General features: G+C 46.0%; 2 protein-coding genes across 2 annotated transcripts in view; both read left to right on the top strand.

Moving 5' to 3' along the window:
- Positions 1 to 412: 412 nt before the first annotated feature.
- nek8 (NIMA-related kinase 8) lies at positions 413 to 9,153 on the top strand (the record flags this gene model as incomplete). The annotated part of the gene is made up of 15 exons (XM_084438050.1): positions 413 to 459; positions 1,045 to 1,250; positions 1,494 to 1,726; positions 1,847 to 1,978; positions 2,741 to 2,949; positions 3,145 to 3,224; positions 3,325 to 3,509; positions 4,111 to 4,258; positions 4,970 to 5,046; positions 5,386 to 5,503; positions 5,655 to 5,805; positions 6,589 to 6,752; positions 7,064 to 7,216; positions 7,697 to 7,855; positions 9,125 to 9,153. The coding sequence occupies 15 exons, from the start codon at positions 413 to 415 to the stop codon at positions 9,151 to 9,153; spliced, it is 2,091 nt and encodes a 696-aa protein (XP_084294176.1).
- Positions 9,154 to 11,289: 2,136 nt separating this feature from the next.
- traf4a (tnf receptor-associated factor 4a) overlaps positions 11,290 to 19,915 on the top strand; it is a 30,787-nt gene continuing 22,161 nt past the window's right edge. Inside the window, exon 1 of the mRNA XM_084445812.1 lies at positions 11,290 to 11,611. Coding sequence (XP_084301938.1) covers positions 11,469 to 11,611 — 143 coding nt within the window. The 5' untranslated portion in view covers positions 11,290 to 11,468. The remainder of the gene's footprint in view (positions 11,612 to 19,915) is intronic.

Genomic DNA, 19,915 nt, shown 5'->3' with positions numbered 1-19,915 from the left:
GGCCCATATTACAGCAGAGAAGGGGTTGAGAGGATAGGAACTACTGCTTATCTCCATGAGGTGGAAGGCATTTCATAATTGCATGCCGCCTGGAGACAGACAGAGTGGGAACGCACGAACGCACACACACACACACACACACACACACACACACACACACACACACACACACACACACACACACACACACACACACACACACACAGCAAAATTAGTTGATGTTGACATGTGACTTGAGGAGGCATCATTTAGTAAATGTTGCACAATCCTCTGGGCCCATGATAACATTAGGCTGCGGACTAAAATAATCGAAAGGCTTTTTGTCCCTACTTGTTCCCTGTAGGAAGTGTTGCCTGGAGACGACGGTGAATGTTTGTGTTCGCTGTCGTCTCATTATTGATGGTAACAGAAGATGGAGAAGTATGAAAAAATCAAAGTGGTTGGAAGAGGAGCTTTCGGGTAAAGCAGACGTTTATCACTTTGCACATGCCATTTTAAATTAAACCATTTTTGCACGATAGTCACGAAAGTGAGTGAGTTCGGTTGTTTTGAGCCTCTATCTCGAACGAAATGTGGAAATGTTTTGAAAGTTTCAGTTTGATGATTTTCCTTTTAATGTTACATTCAGTTACGTTAACCTAGCTAGCTAGCTTGGGGATATTTCCAAACTAGTTGGCGAAGAGAGACTACTGCGCTTAACCCTCGCTGCGCAATCCATTATCTGTATTCTAGACTAGTCATATAGGCCTAATATAAAAGTTTAGACATTCTCAGTATGTGTAAATAGGCAGCTAGTGAATTCTTCCTGAGAATGGATTACATCACATTAGCAACACATTACAACATTACAACTGTACCGTTACTGACACCGTAAAAGAGTATGGGAAGGAGCTTTTGAAGTCCAGCATATCCAATGATGCCCAAGGCAGGCCTACCCACGATGCCCACTCATGGCACTGGAGGTCTCAGCAGTCTACAGTTATGTTAATAAAGAGCGTGATGAATTCTGTCCCATAACCTCTCCCTCCCCTGTCTGTCATACAGCATAGTACACCTCTGTCGGCGGCGGAGTGACGGGGCCTTTGTCATCCTAAAGGAGATCCCAGTGGAGCAGATGTCTCGTGATGAGCGCCTTGCGGCCCAAAATGAGTGCCAGGTGCTGAAGTTGCTCAACCATCCCAATATCATAGAATACTATGAGAACTTCCTGGAGGACAAGGCACTCATGATCGCTATGGAGTATGCTCCAGGTAGAGCTATCACATTACATTAACGCCCTTTTGTTCATTACATAAGACTTGAATGCACAGTTCACTGTTCCCATCATGCAGTGCCTTAGGGCAGCAGATTATTGTATCTTTTCCCCTTCCTTTGGGGGGGCTTTTATCTCCTGTGTGAAAGCCTTGGGGAATACTGTGATGCAGTAGGCTATGTTGCAATAAACATAACACTGAGAGACTATTATCTGTGCTCCTTCTGTTACCTTCGTGTAGGTGGAACCTTAGCCGACTACATTCAGAAGCGCTGTAACTCCCTGCTGGACGAGGACACCATTCTGCATTTCTTTGTCCAGATCCTCCTGGCCCTCTACCATGTGCACAACAAGCTCATCTTACACAGGGACCTGAAGACCCAAAACATTCTGCTCGACAAGCACCAAATGATTGTCAAAGTTGGAGATTTTGGAATATCCAAAATCCTTGTCAGCAAGAGCAAAGCGTACACTGTGGGTGCACAGCTTTTTAGTGGTCGATTGATACACCTGACAAGCTAACCTGTTGCCATACTAATGCCGTGGCCAGTGGTGTTGATTTGACCTTTTCTTCTCCTTCTTTTCTCTGTCCAGGTGGTGGGGACGCCATGCTACATCTCCCCTGAGCTTTGTGAGGGAAAGCCTTACAACCAGAAGAGTGACATCTGGGCCCTGGGCTGCGTGCTCTATGAACTGGCCAGCCTCAAAAGAGCTTTCGAAGCTGCTGTATGAGACACTTTTTTTTCTCAAATTGCTGCATACATACTGTAGGACTGTCTCCCTAATTTCATTGACAGTCTTTCACAGCGTTTGATTCTTTATCTGCTCATCTCTTTGTAAAAATGAATCTCATTTAAGATGCCACCGGTGTAAATTCAAAATCTCACTAAGTTTCAATGTAAATTCAAATAATCTGTTTTATTTAACAGTTTTATCTAGCCTCGTGAGACCATCCTGATCTTGCAACCTCACATTCTGTTTCTCCCTGTAGATCAGTCTGGCCTTCCTCATATCGATTTCAGTGGGCATTAGTAATTTCCTTGACAGGCAAACTCCTTCAGCCAATCAGTGTAACAAAACGTTTGTCAAATCCAGTCTGACGAACAGCGAAAACGTCATTTCCTTTGAGAAACTCTGCTAGTGCATACAGTACTTTTGTTCTTGTTTAATTGTTGTTATTGCGTGTATTTCTACAGTAACTGAACTTATGGCTATGTTTATTCTACTAAGGTTAACATTACCGCTCGTCACTACGGGAGACACCATTAGTCTACTGATTTGCCAGCGGCCTGTATCTCTCATCATCAATTACGGGAACCAGTCAGGGGCTGCGTTCTACTGGGGGACAGAACAGCAATTAGAATACTGTTCCTGATTGGCCCGGTCACAATGTAATTTCTAGAAATCGTTTGAGATAGATGGAAGTCCAGACTGATCTGCAGAGAGAAACGGTATGTGAGCTCAGCTCAACTCTTCTTCGTCTTTCAGAACCTTCCTGCCCTTGTCCTGAAGATCATGAGTGGTACCTTTGCTCCAATATCAGACCGTTACAGCCCAGAACTTCGTCAGCTCATCCTCAACATGCTCAATCTGGACCCATCCAAACGGCCACAGCTCAATGAGATCATGGCCCTGCCCATATGCATCAGGCCCCTGCTCAACCTCTACACCGATATTGGCAATGTCAAAATGCGCAGGTACTGTAAATACAAATAATATTTCTATTTGTAATCTTGACAAGATTATTAATAATAAAGGTTTCAATTCAATTCAATAATAATAATAATAGCATTGTTAACAGTTTTCACCGTACAACATCATTAAACACAGGCACATTGCACAGTGTGACCATAAAATTCATAGGAAGGTTTTTTGTTGTTGTTTTGGCCCAGAATTGAGAAGCCACTGTACAGTGTGCAGTCTGGTCCTCATGGCAGACCAGGAGGGAGAGTTACCAGCACCAGATCCAGAGGTCAGACACAGTTTCCATCCTCCTCACCCTTCATTCAGTCTGTTGTGTAATCGACCAGTAATGACACTATTTCTGTATGCATATTGCTGTCCTGTTCCAGATGGACTGATGGGCGTAGGGTCAGGGAAGGTGCACTCCCTCCCCTTGTCATCAGTGTACACGTGGGGCAGTGGTATCTCTGCTCCTCTACGTCTGCCTATGCTCAACACAGAGGTGCTGCAAGTGTCCCTGGGGCGCACTCAGAAGATGGGAGTCACAAAGTCAGGACGGCTCATCACCTGGGAGGTAAGTGTCTCCTTACTTGTCTGCCTCGCTGTCTGTCTTGTCTGTGTGCTTGTCTGACTGCTTGTCTTTTTATCTGTTTTCAGTCTAATTATGGCTAGTTCTTTTGATTATGTGTTCACAGAAGATCAAACTCCATATCTAATTATTAGGTGCCTCTGTTAAAGATGGGATAGGTAGTTTGCTTTTGGTTTTATTTGGTAAAATATCCTTTCAGCTATCAGTAACAGAAGTGCTCTGAGAATAATTCCATCCACCGTGTTTACCGCTGCCTCTGTATTTTGGATTCAAAGAATGCACCGTGCCCGAATGTATTGACCAATCAGGGTCTCTATCTCGCCACACTCACCAGTCATGTTTGGAGGGAGGGACTACATCATGATTGACAGGAGGGAGGGGCGGGTTCTTTTGAAAAATATGACCAATCGGAGGCCTTGTTGACGTCAAACTACCTACCCCACCTTTAATTTTCTCAGATTATGCAGTGTGAGATAATTGTTTTTTTTCCCATTTTAACAATAACAAGACCATTATCTGGATCTAGTCTTTCAAATCAGGAGCTTTCACATGTCCTAACCGCTGTGCACTGATGTGCTGTGCTTAGGCTCCGTCAGTAGGGTCTGGAGAGCCCAGTCTGCCAGGGTCAGTGGAACAGCTGCAGCCCCAGTTCATCTCTCGCTTCCTGGAGGGCCAGTCTGGTGTCACCATCAAGTCTGTCTCCTGTGGAGATCTCTTCACCACCTGTATGACAGGTGGGCCACCTCAGACAGCCATCATAGAGATAGCATCCACGTCAAGTCATAAAAATGTGGTTTCTTTTATATGTAACATGATACGGGTACCCATGTACAATTAAATAATGAGCTGCGCCCAACATGGGACTCGAACCTACGACCCTGAGATTAAGAGTCTCATGCTCTGCCAGACTCAGCTTGCCGGGCAGCTAAAATCAGCCTTAGAAGGGAGTTTTGGTATTGGAAATCAATGTTTATTTTCAGCTTTTACCTACCACACTGCAGTACAGTTCGACACATAAAGCACTGGAGCAGAATCCCAATGTAAACTGGATTTGAAAGTGAGGCTGTAATTGCCTCTTTTACTGCACTTTTGACATGAAGCCATTCATCAGTGTTTGTCCTCCGTGCAAAATCTAATCTCCTCAATGCTGCCTTGGCATTCTGGAGGTGCACTTTCTCTAAGGCTCAAACAGTGATACATTGTTCTACACACTGTCGCCTTGAGGGAACCATCATTAGTCCAGCACCAAAAGCAGATAACGCAGGATTTAAAAACCTGTCTCCCAGCTCACTTGCCTCTCAGTCATCACTATTTATCACCGTGGTGGAGTAGATTATTATTCCCTTGTTAGGGATTAGCCTTCCTGATGGCCTATGTTGAGATGTGTCCGCACCCACCCAACTAATAGTCCCTGTAATATCTTCTATTTATTTTTCGCTTTTCAGACAGAGGCATTATTATGACGTTTGGAAGTGGAAGCAATGGCTGTCTCGGACATGGGAATACTAATGATGTTACTCAGGTAAATATCTTCTACTTGCTCGCAGTTCACTCAGAACATGCAGATTCCAACTCTTCTTGGTAGTTTTTGTAGTAAAAGAACTTAAAACACCCTTGAAAGAGGAAGAAAATGTGTAAAAAAAGTGTGCGAAAACCTCATATTTTATTTTTACTTTATCTTTGGTTTTTCAAAACACCTACTCAAAATGAATACATATTTTTGAGTTTGTGTGAAGGTGAGGCATCCTCTACCTATATCTACACACTGCACTGAAAGACATTCATCACAGATATAATACATTTTGGCTGTAAGGATAAGTGATCAAGGTCATAAGGTTTGTTGTTATGTTTTAATGCTCAGCCCAAGATCGTTGAGGCTCTACTGGGGTATGAGTTGATCCAGGTGTCATGTGGGGCTTCCCACGTCCTCGCTGTGACCAATGAGAGAGAAGTATTCTCCTGGGGAAGAGGGGATAATGGTAAAGGAGCAACTTATTGTTTATGTTTCACTCTTCTTTCGTTTCACTCTTGATATATGACAGTAATGCCTGAGGGCCATCTTAACATTTTAATGGATTTTTCAGACTTCTCTTCCCTCATGTTCCCTTTGTCTACTCTCCTCTCTGACAGGCCGCCTTGGGCTTGGCAGTCAGGACTCCTACAACTCTCCTCAGCAAGTGTCTGTGCCGGTTGAGTTTGAGGCTCAAAGGGTACTGTGTGGGGTGGACTGCTCCATGATTATTAGCACCCAGCACAGCATTCTGGCCAGCGGAAGCAACCGGTAAATTACAACATTGGCGCCGAACATTCTTATCTAGCAAGACGTGAGTCTCAGTTAAGATCTAGTCCACACTGTTTTACGATGCTTGGGATTTCGCCTGAGTGCCAATATGTTCTTTCATCAGTTAAGTACTTATTTAACATTCCTATTTACAGAAAGTGCTGTGACACTACACAGCTACACACCCCGAAGAGGCTGTAATTAATGCATGTGACACAATCTGCAAAGCTATACTAACATTAAGGTAAAATACACCTTGATATCCTCTGGCCTAATACTCTGCTTAAGCACAAATATTGCTTGTAATTGACATGCTTTGTTGTGCCAGTGCGTGGATTCCTCGAGGTGTAGTAACATTATCTTGCAGGTCCACATCCAGTGAGACAGCATTCTCTCCCTATGACAAACACGCTGTCATTGTTAACCCCTCATCCGCCAACATCGTGGGCAGAATAAAGACCTCTGAATGGTAGTGTGGGTGAGAGGAGTCCAGAGCTGAGTGGAAACAGTACTGTAGATACCTGTGGTTTAGCTTCTTCCTGCTCTTCCTCACTCTCATCGCTTACTCGCTGCTTATATCGTACACAGAACAGAACAGGAAGCTCCCTCGTTTTATATAAGCCATAAGTCGGTGAGGTTTGCTGAATGGCTTTACAATGTCACTGTTATTATTCTACAGCACCGCAATTAGTTGATTAGTAGTGAATACAGTGTATTGGATGGAATAGGACTCTTCCTACTCTCATTAGCAAAATCAAAAGAATGCTATATTTTCTATTATAGGTTCAATAAGCTTGGGTTGGACAGGATCAAGCCTGGGGAGGAGCCCGCTCTGTCTGACCAGGTAGAAGATGTCCACTCTTTCACTCCTGTCCAATCGGCACCGTTGAACGTGGAGAAGATTGCTTACATTGACATCGGAACAGCCCACTCGGTTGCAGTCACAGGTGAAATAAATGTCAATCTCATCTCCTTTGTGTGCCTGTCTGATCGGCCACACAGACTCACAATCGTTTCAGTAGTGGCTCTTGCTTCCAACATTTCCTGTAAGCTGTCCTAGACAGTAGCTGCCATTTCACCAAATTTCACTGTTTCAAAACAAAGCATGTATAAAATAATGCTGTTCATGGAAAGTCATCCAACATCTTGTACATGATGTGATATATATTGAGACTGATGTAGAGGATTTGTGTCCTGTATCAGTGAATTTCAATAAACTTCATTAAACATCTTCAAATGCGCACGTCTACATTTCCAGACAGGGGTCAGTGTTTCACCTTTGGCAGTAACCAGCATGGACAGCTGGGCTGTAGCTCGCGCCGTACTAGCCGTGCGCCCTACCCAGTGCCAGGGCTACAGGGCATCACCATGGCAGCCTGTGGGGATGCCTTCACTTTGGCCATTGGACCAGGTGAGTAGAAGGCAATCACAGAGTAGTCTTCATTGTACTGTATGTGGCTATTATAGTAGTAGTAGTAGGGGGGGGGGATTGTATTGTTACAGCATCAGAAGAAGATGTACACAGACTACAATACAAATGTTACTTATCCAAATTTACGAGATACATATTTTACTAATACAATATTTTGTAACTAGACAGAGAAGACTAGCAGTGGATGAGACGATGCTGAATGAGTAATCGAAGATGTCAAAGATGAGCTCTGCCTCCCATTGGGAGATAGCAGGCAGGCAGCCCCAGCCGCCATTGCAGAGCCTCATTGTTCAGGGCTGGCTTTGTTCAGCTTGGCTCTCCCGGGGATGGAGCCGTTATGCTGCCGCGGCAGGAGAGCAAGGGCTGTCAGTTAAGGCTTGTGTGGATTAATGAATCCTTGGGGTGCAGTGAGGAATCGGTTAGCCTAACTACTGTGCTCCTCCTCTCCCCTCCTGGCAGATGGGGAGGTGTTTACCTGGGGAAAGGGGGCCCGTGGCCGCCTCGGAAGGAAAGAAGAGGATTCTGGGATACCGAAGGCAGTGCAGCTCGACGAGAGCCACCCGTTCACGGTGACATCGGTGGCCTGTTGTCATGGCAACACTCTGCTGGCAGTGAAACGTAATACTTTACCTATTTTACCTTTTGTTAACTGCTGTGAAATGACAGTATGATCTGTATGTGGTGAAATAGAACAGGAATCACTAATCCTCTGCTGAGGGAAAAGTGAAGCTTGAGACGAACTCCCCTCGACTATGCTGACAGAGGTGGATGTTTCGCTGTGTAGGATTGAGAGACTGAAATAGCCTATTTGTAAAAAGCCTGATAATTATCCCTACAATGCAGATCTTTCCGTCTCGCTTGCCCAGTCCATTCAGAAATGACCAAGCCTGATCTTTGCCTCTTTGTGTTCCCCCATAGCCTGGGGCTTTCTACTAACAGCGCCTAATTAACTGGGGATCAGGCAATCTGTTGTCCCTGGCTCTCTACAGGCAATAAAATGAACAAGAGGGCCTTCCTTGTTCCCTCGTTAGGTATTGGAGTTGGGTGTGCCCTTCCTGCTACATCTGTATGCCTCAGATGAACTAATAAGAATCTCTTGTGTTGTCAATCCTCCCCATCTATATTCCCTGGTGATGAGATCATCTTTCATTATTGATATCAGATTGCTTGAATGCAGTTGGTGGATGGATATGTACTGAGCATTGTTCCTTTACTGTAACAAAAGGAGGCATGTACAATATACATAAACAATATCTATTGAATCGATATCTGGATTAATGTGACCTCCGCCCATCCACCACCCATCCTTTCCTACATTGAAAACAGACACAGATTTAGTTGAGATTAAATGGCATGAGAATCGAATCAGTAAGAGAGAAGGTGATAATCCTTGGAAGGGTTATCACCGACTACGGTGCTGTCCCGGTGGGATGGGACGATGACCTGGAACCGCGTGACGGGAGCCTGAGAAGCACCATGGGAGCCAGTTTTCCCTGGCAGAGTAGAGGTCATTTCATCCACTCTACAGTACAAGAGAGCTTTTCTGTTGAATGTTTTATGCTCAGGGATCAGTGTGTGGAATGAATACATCATTCCAGATATGGCCTAACCTGATAGCCAGATATCATTAGATATGACTGCATAAAATAAAATAATCCATAAAATAAACAGTGTTGGCGATGGGAAGTGAATGTGTATGACTTGACGATAGGACAAGCATGCTCCCATGTTAGTCTCCGGGTCCTTTTCTTATACTCCCAGAGAGAAATGAATTTGGGACACCTTATGGTGTTATGGCACAAATGCATTTTATTCATGTATTTCTTTGGTGCTGCTGTAAGTGATACGTCGATACCTCATCTGATTACCGTTCTCTCTCTTTCTCAGCCTTTCTGGAGGAGCCTGTCCCCAGATGATTGTGTCATGAAAGCCATCCAACCACCCCGCCCCCATCACACCCCCTCCACCCTCTCTGTGGATGTCATATGAGACCAGGCACTGGTTCAAGGTGAAGGACAGCTTCCTCTGGATAACCTCTCCCAGAGGCCCATCCATAGAGGAGTTGAAAGATTCGTCTTCAAACTGCAGATGATCCAAAACCATTTGAGTTGCTCTTTCTCTCAAGCCTATTCCCAACCAGTTCCCAGACAGCCAGTTCCTGTATGAGTTACAGGAAATAGTGGTGTTGTAACAGTAGTGCAATGTACAAAACAAATTGTGTTCAAATTTGACAGCTGTGATGAGAAGAGCTTCCAGGTCCTCTCGTGCGAGAAAAGGTTAGTGTGACGAAACATTCCCCGTAGGAAGTCAAACTGGTTTGGTAGCTACATTGACCAAGTGTTGAGTGAGGTGAAACAATAGTTTACGACTGACACTTCAGTGCTACTGACTCACTGACTCATTCGTCAATTGACGCAGGCCACTAGAACACTCAAGAACATTTACTATTTGCTCTGTTGTGCTTTTTCACTCCTCCTCAATGGAATAGTGACTCCTGTATTCAGTTTATATATAATATATTCATGCTTTTTGATAGTGGTGATGCAAAAAAGGTTTTGTCCTTTCACATTACAGATGTTGTAGTGCAGGCATTCTGGCTGTGTGACATCCAGTGGGATTAGAAATGTATGTTTGGAACCTAACCTTTTTTTTTTTTTATCAGTGAGATTGAATTGAGTGTGTTACATGACAGTGGCTGTTGATTAAAGGATGGCATGTCAAACCAGTTCCTATAGTAAATACACAGTTGTCAATTTAGATACAGATGATCTGCAAACCATTGGTTCAATGTTATTACTAGCATTATATCTCATATACTTTCCCTAGACTGTCTGGGGGCGTTTACTGAATGACATTTTAAAGACAGTCACAGCCCAAGTGGTCTCTCATTGCTATGTGAAAGTGTATCCAAAGCATGACAGCGGTGTGAGAAACTGAGGCAGGGATTACACACAAGAGTCAATGATTACACTTTCTGAAGAGTTACAGTATGAATGAGTTTCAGTATGATGCGTCTGAATAATCCTAATTACTGATATTTATATACCTATGAGTATAACTATGCATACCCATTGCACACAACATGTACAATGTTGTAATGGTACTATAATGACTATGTTATTACAATGTTTTTTTGTAGGTTTATTTGCATTTTGCGTGCTTTTTCTCATGCTCCATTCGACAGCCCCCCCCCCCCCCCCCCCCCCCCCCCCCACTCACACACACACACTCTGTGTGCCGATGATGTAATGCTAAGGCAACAAGGTGGATGAAATCATCCAATGATTGTAGAGCTAGAGGGACATGTTCATTTTCATTTTAGGTCTGCCATTTTCTGAGGTCCCTCGTCATTATGTCTATTCAGATGTTTGTTTTAAATGTGAAGTAATACAGCCAATCTATATCCCTGCATGGTATCTGGCTCCTTTGTCTGATTCAGAAGTATACTGGCCACCAGAGGGCATCTGTCCCTAATTGTAGATCATATGTCCATACATATAAGTCCATACATTCAATAAGTCACTGTTTTTTTTTTTTGCAAAGCCTCTAAGATCTGATATAGGCCTATTACTACTACTTACAAGATGAGTAGCTACAAGGGGATGTAAGTAGTGTAATTAGGCCCTCTCTAATTAGGTGATCCTTGCGTAGCTGTATACGTCCAAATTTGTGTTTCGTATGTCTGCTTGTCTACAGAAAGCTGAACAGCCATCTAATAAATAAAAGCAATAAAGGAGATTGATAGTTGATATCAACTTAAAGGAAGAGGAGAGGCAGTTAATATGGAATGGTAGCCTATGGTATTTCACACTCTCCCATTCAGACTCCTCCCACTAGCAGTAGGCGGGGTTATAGATATACCTAAACAGATGGGATGAAAGCATTGTCTGCTATCTGTCAGTAGCCTACTGCCACCGCCAAGGAGGGAGCCAGTACCAGCCGAGTCATCTTTAGATTACAGACTACATTCTGTGGCCGGGTTTTTATTGCTACAACGTTTGGATTGTCGAGGCTTCCTTTTGTTTCCATGCACTCGGTTGCTGAAGAGACGGAGCTGAAAACGGTCAATCCCCCAGTCTCACACCGATCGGTCGCAAACGAAGGGACATGAAAAGCGAAGCATCGCACTGACGGCGGCCATCAGCACCAACAGCGCACCATTATACCCCCGATTTCTAAGGACATTGAGGCTAAGACTTGTACCTGTAGTGTCTCTACGAATCCCGCAGCAATGCCGGGGTTTGATTACAAGTTTCTAGAGAAGCCGAAGAGAAGGTTCCAATGTCCCCTGTGCAGTAAAGCAATGCGAGAGCCTGTTCAAGTCTCAACCTGTGGCCATCGATTTTGTGACACTTGTCTACAAGAATTTTTAAGGTAAGGTGTGTGTGTGCGCGCGCATGTGTGTGAGATAAACAGAGATACAGCCACACGGAGGTAAACAGAGAGGATACACAGAAACTGCTGTACAACCATGTCCAGTTTCGGTAGAGCAACAGTAAACAGAGGAGCTGGAGGTGTGCCCTTTACCTTAACAAAGGGACAGGTGACACACGCCATTGATCGTGCAATGTTTGCATTAACTGTTATTTGAACTAGCAGATTTACTCTTAAAGTTTTGCTTTGCTCTTGATACTGTGTTGTGCAAAATCTGTTTCATCCTGAAACACCTGACATCAAAGTATGCTACCACTGCCAAAGGCAATGTTCTCATGCAAACTTCATATTGACAGTCACCCCACCCCATAACTGAATTCAAATTTCCCACTGCCAAAGGCAATGTTCCTATGCAAACTTAATATATAGTCACCCTCACCCCTCCTCACAACTGAATTCAAATTTCAACTGGCAGATTTCCACCTCTGATAATTAGCACTGTAACCATATCACAAATAATCATTTATTTCCTTAGCACACTGTGTAAAGGAAGATTAAGAATACTACACGATTGAAGAGCTAGTGCTTGTTTTTTTGTGAAATTAATAACTTACTATCGTAATTTAGCAAATTGCTATGATATTATTGTGTGCATCTAAAGTTTATTTGGCTTTGAGGACTGGGAGCAACATATAAGTGTCTTGTTTTTGCAGACCTTGCGTGTTTATCTGTTCTGTGTCACATGTAAAGTTATCTCAAGCTGGGGTCAAGGATAGCCTGGAGAGTTACTGTTTTTACTGTTTAGGTTGTGTATGTGTGCTCCCTGTGTGTTTTTGCCTGTCTGGAAATACCGAGTGTCCACATATGTAAGTGTGCAAACACGCATGATAAATATGTGTGTGTGTTTTCACTCTGACGGAGGGGACCCAGACCTCCTGCCCTGTCTGCCTTTTTGCCCTAAGGCTGTGGCTGTGTGCCTGGGTTTTGGGTCAGGGGGAGGGTGGGCCACAGGGGCAGTATGGGACTGTCTCAGATGGGGGATTAGAGAGATTCCTCTATTGGAATCAGGGTAACAGGGGGTCCTTACAGAGGTCCTGTGTGTCTGAGACTGTCATATGTGAGCCACCTGAGCTCACCCCTACACCACCCAAGCCTCTGGCCTGCCTTGCTTGAAATGCAATTACTGCAGCAGAAAGAAAGCAAATGTTCAGTTTATCTGAACTGTGCTCCATAACCTTGGAAGAAAATGTTGTTGTTCTTCGCATCAATCTGAGAAGACAATGATTTTCCTCATTCACCAAAGATGTTTAGTTTTCTCACATATCCATTGTCTTATCTAGTCCTCCTCCACACATATTTAGACCGTCTGGGGATGATTTGTCAGCTGCACACTGTAAACATGGCAGATGTTGATCGTTTTGTTCAAGAAAATATAGCTCTACAGGTATGCACAGACAGTTTGACCCCATACCAAAAAAGTATTGCACACATTTTTTATGCCATACCTATGAAAAGAGTTAATACACACTCATATCAAATGATCAAGGCATAGCCCACTTGACTGCACAATGTTTAGATCATTTTAGTAGGCTTAAAACAAATAGCCTTTATCACTGTATCAAGATGCCAAGCTCAAATGTGGAGAAAATCAAGTAGTACGAGAGAGACTGGGAAGAGTGAGAGATCATTCTGATCAATGAATAACCTGCAGTATTATTTTGTCTACCTTATAAAAGGCCTGCCCCTGCGTGTTCTCATGCCCAGTAAAAAGTGAATTCAAGTTATGTTTTACATCCGACTCAAGGCCTCTTTTTTTCTTTTCTTTTTTTTTTAAACAGTCATTGATTGTTAGATTTACAGCAGGAGCACTCATTGTTCAGCATGGAAAGAATAACCAGACATTTTGAGAGGTTGTGACAATCTCATTCCTGAGCCTACTAGAACAACCAGCTCTATATTCACCAGCGTGTTCAAAAGACATGAACGCCTGACAATGTCAAAGAGCAATCATCTCTCAAATGCCTTTTATTAAGTGACTAATGGAGTATTTGTTTGTTGATCAGCCTGCAGTACAGTGCACTCCTGGTGTAGCCGTGTTGGACGTTATAAGCGATTGATCGGCATAAAAAAGCATCTGTGCACCGTAACAGAGTGCACTGTATCCGCAAGGATTCCTACTAGCAGAGGACTTTCCCCATTGTGAAACATGGTTAGATCCCCTCCCATGAGTGGTGAGGACTGTGTGAGTTCCAGTCCAGGCTTGCCAGCCGGCTTTTATTCTCACACTTGACAGTTCTGACAGCTTCTCTTTCCAGGACCCACCCCCTTTTCCACACTTTTGCAATATGCCTCCTGGAAAATAAGAACATGAATCACTTTATTGAATGCATGGGGATTAACGCGCCTTTATATCAAATTTGCCTATAAGAAACATTTTCCAAAGTGGCTTTGTGGCTTGATACAGGAATAACCAGTCTTTTTCAGGAGACACGCTGACCTGAGTGATTCTGCAGAATCCTGCCTTTAAGAAATGCCTCAGCCTGGCCAGCCTGTCAGTCTGTCAGGTGTGTGAACATGTGAGTCTAATAGGCTGTGTTTCCGCTGGGGGAGGAATGTGTAAATGCAACAGTAGTCCTGAAGGCTCACCCAGATCTGAGGGAAAGTCATGTGGCAGAGGGAGCCCAGCCCTGCAGCTTATCGCTGCTGACAATCTACTGTGATCCACATGCCTCAGCAAGCCACGCCGCTAGCGCGAACGCCGCCTCGTCATAGGGGCGAGTTAGCGCACTGCCTCGTTAGCAGAGGAGAATAAACACGCAAATGGTTATTGAGAACCACTCTCCCCTTGGTGCAGGTCCGGTGCCATGGCTGAACCCCACCACGCACATGCCACGGCGCATACAGAGATCAATCTTGGGTTAGTGCTGGTGAGCCAAAGCAGTGTCAGGCGGGCTAGTGTGCCGTCTCTGTGAGAATGATCCAGTGCGGTGGCCCGGCCTTGACAAGGGCTGTAATTGGTTTGTTCTGCTCCATAACTTCTTCCTGGGCCTCAAAACTGCCACTGTAACGTTTGACTTCCTCCGGCGTCCCATAGAGCTCTAATACGGGAATTATCCACGGGGGGGCGATTACTCATCCCCACAGGCCAGGAAATGTACAGCATGTGTCTTACGAGTGTGTTATGGGAGGGATGATGATTCATTTGATGGTGACGCATCCAACATCAGTTTTTTGCTGATGCGGCGCTATTAGTCGTTTTATCTGCCCTCTTTCCTGCACGGCGTCTCATTCTCCCACACACCCCGAGCAACACTGAAGGCCCTTTGAGGCTCCATCCGATTCACAAATAGATTCAGATTTTTATTCTGATCAGGAAGAAGGCATCATCGCTGCCTCCGCCGCCTCGGTCCGCTCCCCCCTCCTCCTCGTCCCCCTGTCTCCTCCGCTGTCTGGGGGAGAGATTTTGCAGCAAGTGCACAAAGACCTTATTGCGAAAGCGGAGACGAGTTTAGAGGAAGAAAGAAAGGGGATGACTGATACGGTCTCAGACGACAGAGGACCAGAGAGAGGTCGGCTCTCGTCAGCCCGGGGAAATCTTGAGTTGAGAGGCATTTCTCTCCATTAAAGGCAGATGAATTGACTTCTGTCCATTGTTTGTGCAATTGATTGGCAAACGCAGAATAGAGGCATTTTGACTGGTGAGACAGTGAGTGTCTCTTAAAGGAGTAAATAGGGTTCGGTAGAACTGGTGCCCAGTGCGCCCTGTATGTCCGCCAGGCGTGCTCTGGCAGCTGGACCTTTTGTCTGTGTATGTGTGTGTGTGTGTGTGTGTGTGTGTGTGTGTGTGTGAGAGAGAGAGAGACAGAGAGAGTGTGTGTGTAGGTTCCTCAGTAGGACCTGTGCCTTGGGTTCCTGATGAATAGCTGTCTGTGCATCCCCATATCCAGCCCTCGCTCCCATCACAGAGGCCTTATAGTCCCCCACAGGTGTCCGAAGGCATTCATGCTGCACCTGATCTTAGGAGGAGGCGGTCCGGAAGGAAGAGGCTTTTCACTCCATCCTCCCTCCAGCGCTGACTACAAGGGAGGTCACTGAGCTGCGTTAAGGGGGTCTCTGTCAGCGGAGCGAGAGCTCCGGGCCCCTGGACTGCACTCCGGCTGGTGGTGGTACTGTAGGCCTCTCAGAGTCTGACTCCAGGGCTGCTGCTGTCAGCGGATGTATTACTGGAAGTGATCGTTGGAAATGGCCTGGAATCACTGAGGCAGCAGCAGCAGAAGTAGTAGTAGCACAGTACCTTTAACTGTTAAGATAAAGACCATCAGGAGGCCCTGAAGAGTATCCCAGAAACGATTATCCATCCCAACCAGTATGTCTGTAGCCAAGTACCTAAAGTTTGTATTTTCATGCTGTGCCTCAAGCTCTACCAGTATTGTTTGAAATGCACTATCCTATGAGACTATGCGTTGCCTGTGTCTGTATGACTTGGGGCCTAGCTGTAGCCTACACTTGTTTTAGCCACAAGGGTTGTTAAAGTCGACAGCATTGACATGTGTGTTCCCAGCAGACCTTGTACTTCCTCACACGTGCGTGGACTTTGAACAAGCCCCCATTGTGCGCCAGTTTGCTGATCTTCAAAGTTCAACATGGCTGTTAAACTTCACCCTTTCAACGGTAGATCAGTAGAGGGACACGCAGCACCTGCTGAATTACAAAAAAAAAACTCTGTAAACAGCTGAATTACAGGTATGGTGCATCTGTCAGGACGACTGCTTATCTGTAGCTCATTCATCTAATCAACTGACGAAGTGGCTGTTTCCATACATGAATGGATATGTCCTTAACGGTCCTTTCCCATGCCTTGCATACTGCTGATGTGCACTTGCTTCAGAGAATGCCTAAGATAAACAAGGGAAAACATATGTTCTTGATGTGGGGAGTTTTAAAAGGCAGTAAACTAAGAATAACAGTCCAACTCGGATGGTTGTATTCTGTCAGCCTCCTTGGAATCTGACAACCTGTATGGAATTTCTATTGCCCCGATAAGAGGTTTCTGTTTGGGCGTCAGACAAGGTGTTCCAATGGTTCCAAGGTTCCAATGGTGTGTGTCAGTGTTTATGTTTGTGCTAGTGTGAGTGTCTAGACTAGTGTTTGTGTGACTGACGTATACTCCGGGGGTATGAATGTTTATGTTTCACATCGCATTGAATGATAGATGTGCTGAAACTGGAGAAGTCACACGTCACTTTAACTCCAGGGCACCATTTCTCTCATTCAGGACGCTGGTAGAATCTAATCCCTTGTCCTCAGCCGTTTTCCCAGAGGACCCACGTCCCACGGGGAAGGGAGATGGATGTGAGCCAGGTCTTTTTGCAAGATGATGTCATTGTGAGGGTCTCACTGGAGGAAGCGGAGGGGCTTTAGAGACCCAGCTGTGAGGGATGACATCGCTGAGAGAAAGTCTTCTGACCGTTTCACACAGCTGTGGTGGTCCCACACTCAGACTCTACCACATGGATGAACCAGTTGTTATAGTGTGTGTGTGTTTGTGTACGCGTGTGCACGCATGCCTGTGTGTTTTCGGGCAGTTACATTCTTTTTAAATGATAAATGATCAGGATCAACAATTTTCAGCATCTCCCAGGCTTAAGGGCTCAGTGTGTATTGTTGGCATATGCAATGTGAGCGGAAGCACTTATTAACAGGTGAAATTCACACCTCTCAAAAAAAGAGGGCACTTAAAATTCTTGGCTGGATTTTCTCCCCCATTGAAATATCCAGCCCCTCCAACACTTCGGACACATTCCAGCGTCAGGCCCCCGTTCTCTCTTATGTCAGCTCTTAGTGACGTCGTCTGTGCTCTACAAAGGGAGAGTTTACAAACAAAATAAGACTGAGACTTGCCTCAACTTGTCCTTGGCTATAGGAGGCCTATTCAAACGGTTCTCCCAGCCTGGAGAGTTAAACAAAAGTCGAAAACATTCCAGCTATGCAACGGAGCACCTTGCCCCTCTCACGCAGAGAGAGCACGCTTGGGCCCGGTTGCCGAAGCCCAGCCCAGCCCTATCCCTGGAGCTCAGCCAGCTGGCCCCCTGCCGCCCGCATGGTTGGCCGGTGCCTACATGCGCATGGGTAATGTATGTTACGCGAAAGAACTTTAGATAACACCGCGTTTATCAGAACACATGTACTGTAAAGCCCCTTCAGGCTACTCTGGAACCCCCGTGACGTGTGTAATCTGCCGTAGCCCCGCCATAGCAGTCGCTCTCCAGCAGCTGGTGCGGCGGGAGTCATCTTCTCCAAGCCGGCACATTTTACGGTTCTACATCTCATTTAGATCGGGATTAATGGACGATGTGGAGTCGAGGAAGTTGGAGCTAAGGATTGTAAGAAGCGATGATGGCTGTTCGGGAGTGGATGGATGGGACGATTAACCCGGCGACTAATTCAAGGTCACGCGGCGGATATGGGAGCGTGTAGGCCTAGTCTGCCGGGGCGCAGCTTGCGCTCAGCTGTTTCAAACCATCCCACTGCTCAGCTTGACTACATCTGCGCACTGCTCCCTGTTGTGATAATTCCAATTGACTCCCTCCAATCTGTCTCTGTTGTGCACAGGTCATTGCACTGGCTGAAAAGCTGAAAGCCCCTCTGCACACAAACACACATGGTCACACAGACATACACGCACGCACACACGCGCACACACGTTCAGATTCTCACAGATATTGAGTAAAATGCATTTCGCTAATGTATTTCTAAACAGTTGTCTCTTCTTAAGGAGTTGTTAGAATACTGCAGGGTGTGTGATGGATTATGTTAGGAGAGGGGTCAGTAGAACTAGGCAGCTGAGTGACCACTGGCTCTGGTTGCTGAGTGGCCAAGCAGGCATGTGAGGAATCTGTGTCTTGGATCTGAAAGGGGAGCAGCTGGGTTGGAGCGAGAAGGAGGTTGTGAGAGTGGGAGAGAGAGAGAGAGAGAGGGGGAGAGAGAGGGGGAGAGATGGAGGGAGAGATGGAGGGAGAGAGAGATGGGGAGAGAGAGAGGGAGAGATACACGGTGCGAGTAGAGTGTGTATGGGGAGAGGGGGGCGTCTTGTTCCGCAGAGGCACCTGTTTCAGTGAAAGGCCCTACTATGGGGCAGAACAGGTGTTGGCAGAGCAGTTAAGCTCCTTACTATAAGCACACATACACACACACACTGAATTATAGTCTTTACTCCTGGGGGCCCAATCAATATTAAGGTCATTAGCCATTCACCCCTGGTCCTTCCAGCCTCTCCGGTCGCGTCCTCCGCCCAGTGAAAGGCCTGTGGGGATCGCTTCCTTGCTTCCCACATTCACCCACCCTCTGTCCCCTCTCATCAGATCTGTCCAGCCCTCTGGTCTGACCAACAGCTCAATGACGCTCTTAGCTCCACCAGTTGCACTGCGTGTGTGTGTGTGTGTGTGTGTGTGGGGGGGGGGGGGGGGGGGCTATCCTTGCATAGCTCAGTTTCATATATGTCAACAAGGCACAAAGCCCTGAGCCCCGGCTCCCCCCAAACAGCCTATTGATCCTTTGATACAACCAAGCGGAGGAAGTGACTGGGTCACGTGCGTGTCCAGATGCATCATTCACCAGGCTCGTTAGGGATGAGAGGGCGCTTGTCTCGCTCGCAGCCTGCCGTGTCTCACTCGCCGTTCTGTTCATTTCCGATCTCACCCTCTTTCAATTCGACTGTGGCTGGATGTCGCTCTCATCCAGACTCCCCAATCAATACGCTGTTCATCTGAGCCGAGCGAACCTGCTGAAGTGTGTTCCCGTTCTCTGCTGCTCTCCCCTGAGTGACAGAGACACAAACACAGACCGACCCCAGACAACCACTCTAAACCGGGTCACAGTGGGTTGTTTTTGTTTTGCTAAATCCACATGGCTAATTGTCCTCTCTCTTCTCCCTCGTTGCACTCGTTCACTGGCTCATTGAAAGCTCTCGTCATTCAACAAGGAGCAGGCTGACGACTGCATGCAACAGGAGCGATGCAGCCCGGGCTTTAGGAGACAAAGAAGCCTCCCGGACGTGATCGCCTCGCCTGGCTAAACAAAGAAAAAGCATCGCCATATAAAGGAGCAGACTGCAGCACGAGCTGCAGCTGAATGCTGGCGTGGCTGGCCGCCTACATGCGCGGCAGAGGAGGCGGAGATGGGAGGAGGAGGAGGAGGAGGAGCGTTCAGGGAGGATAGGATTGTATTTCCCTGGTAGATTGTTTTCGCCCCTACATGTGGGCTTCAGATTCTGGTTGATAAGGAGAACGGGAGCCATAGCATGTC

Source organism: Borostomias antarcticus (genome assembly GCF_949987555.1).
Source record: "Borostomias antarcticus genome assembly, chromosome: 1".
NCBI classification, from domain to species: domain Eukaryota; kingdom Metazoa; phylum Chordata; class Actinopteri; order Stomiiformes; family Stomiidae; genus Borostomias; species Borostomias antarcticus.
This window is presented reverse-complemented; position numbering and strand designations above follow the sequence as displayed.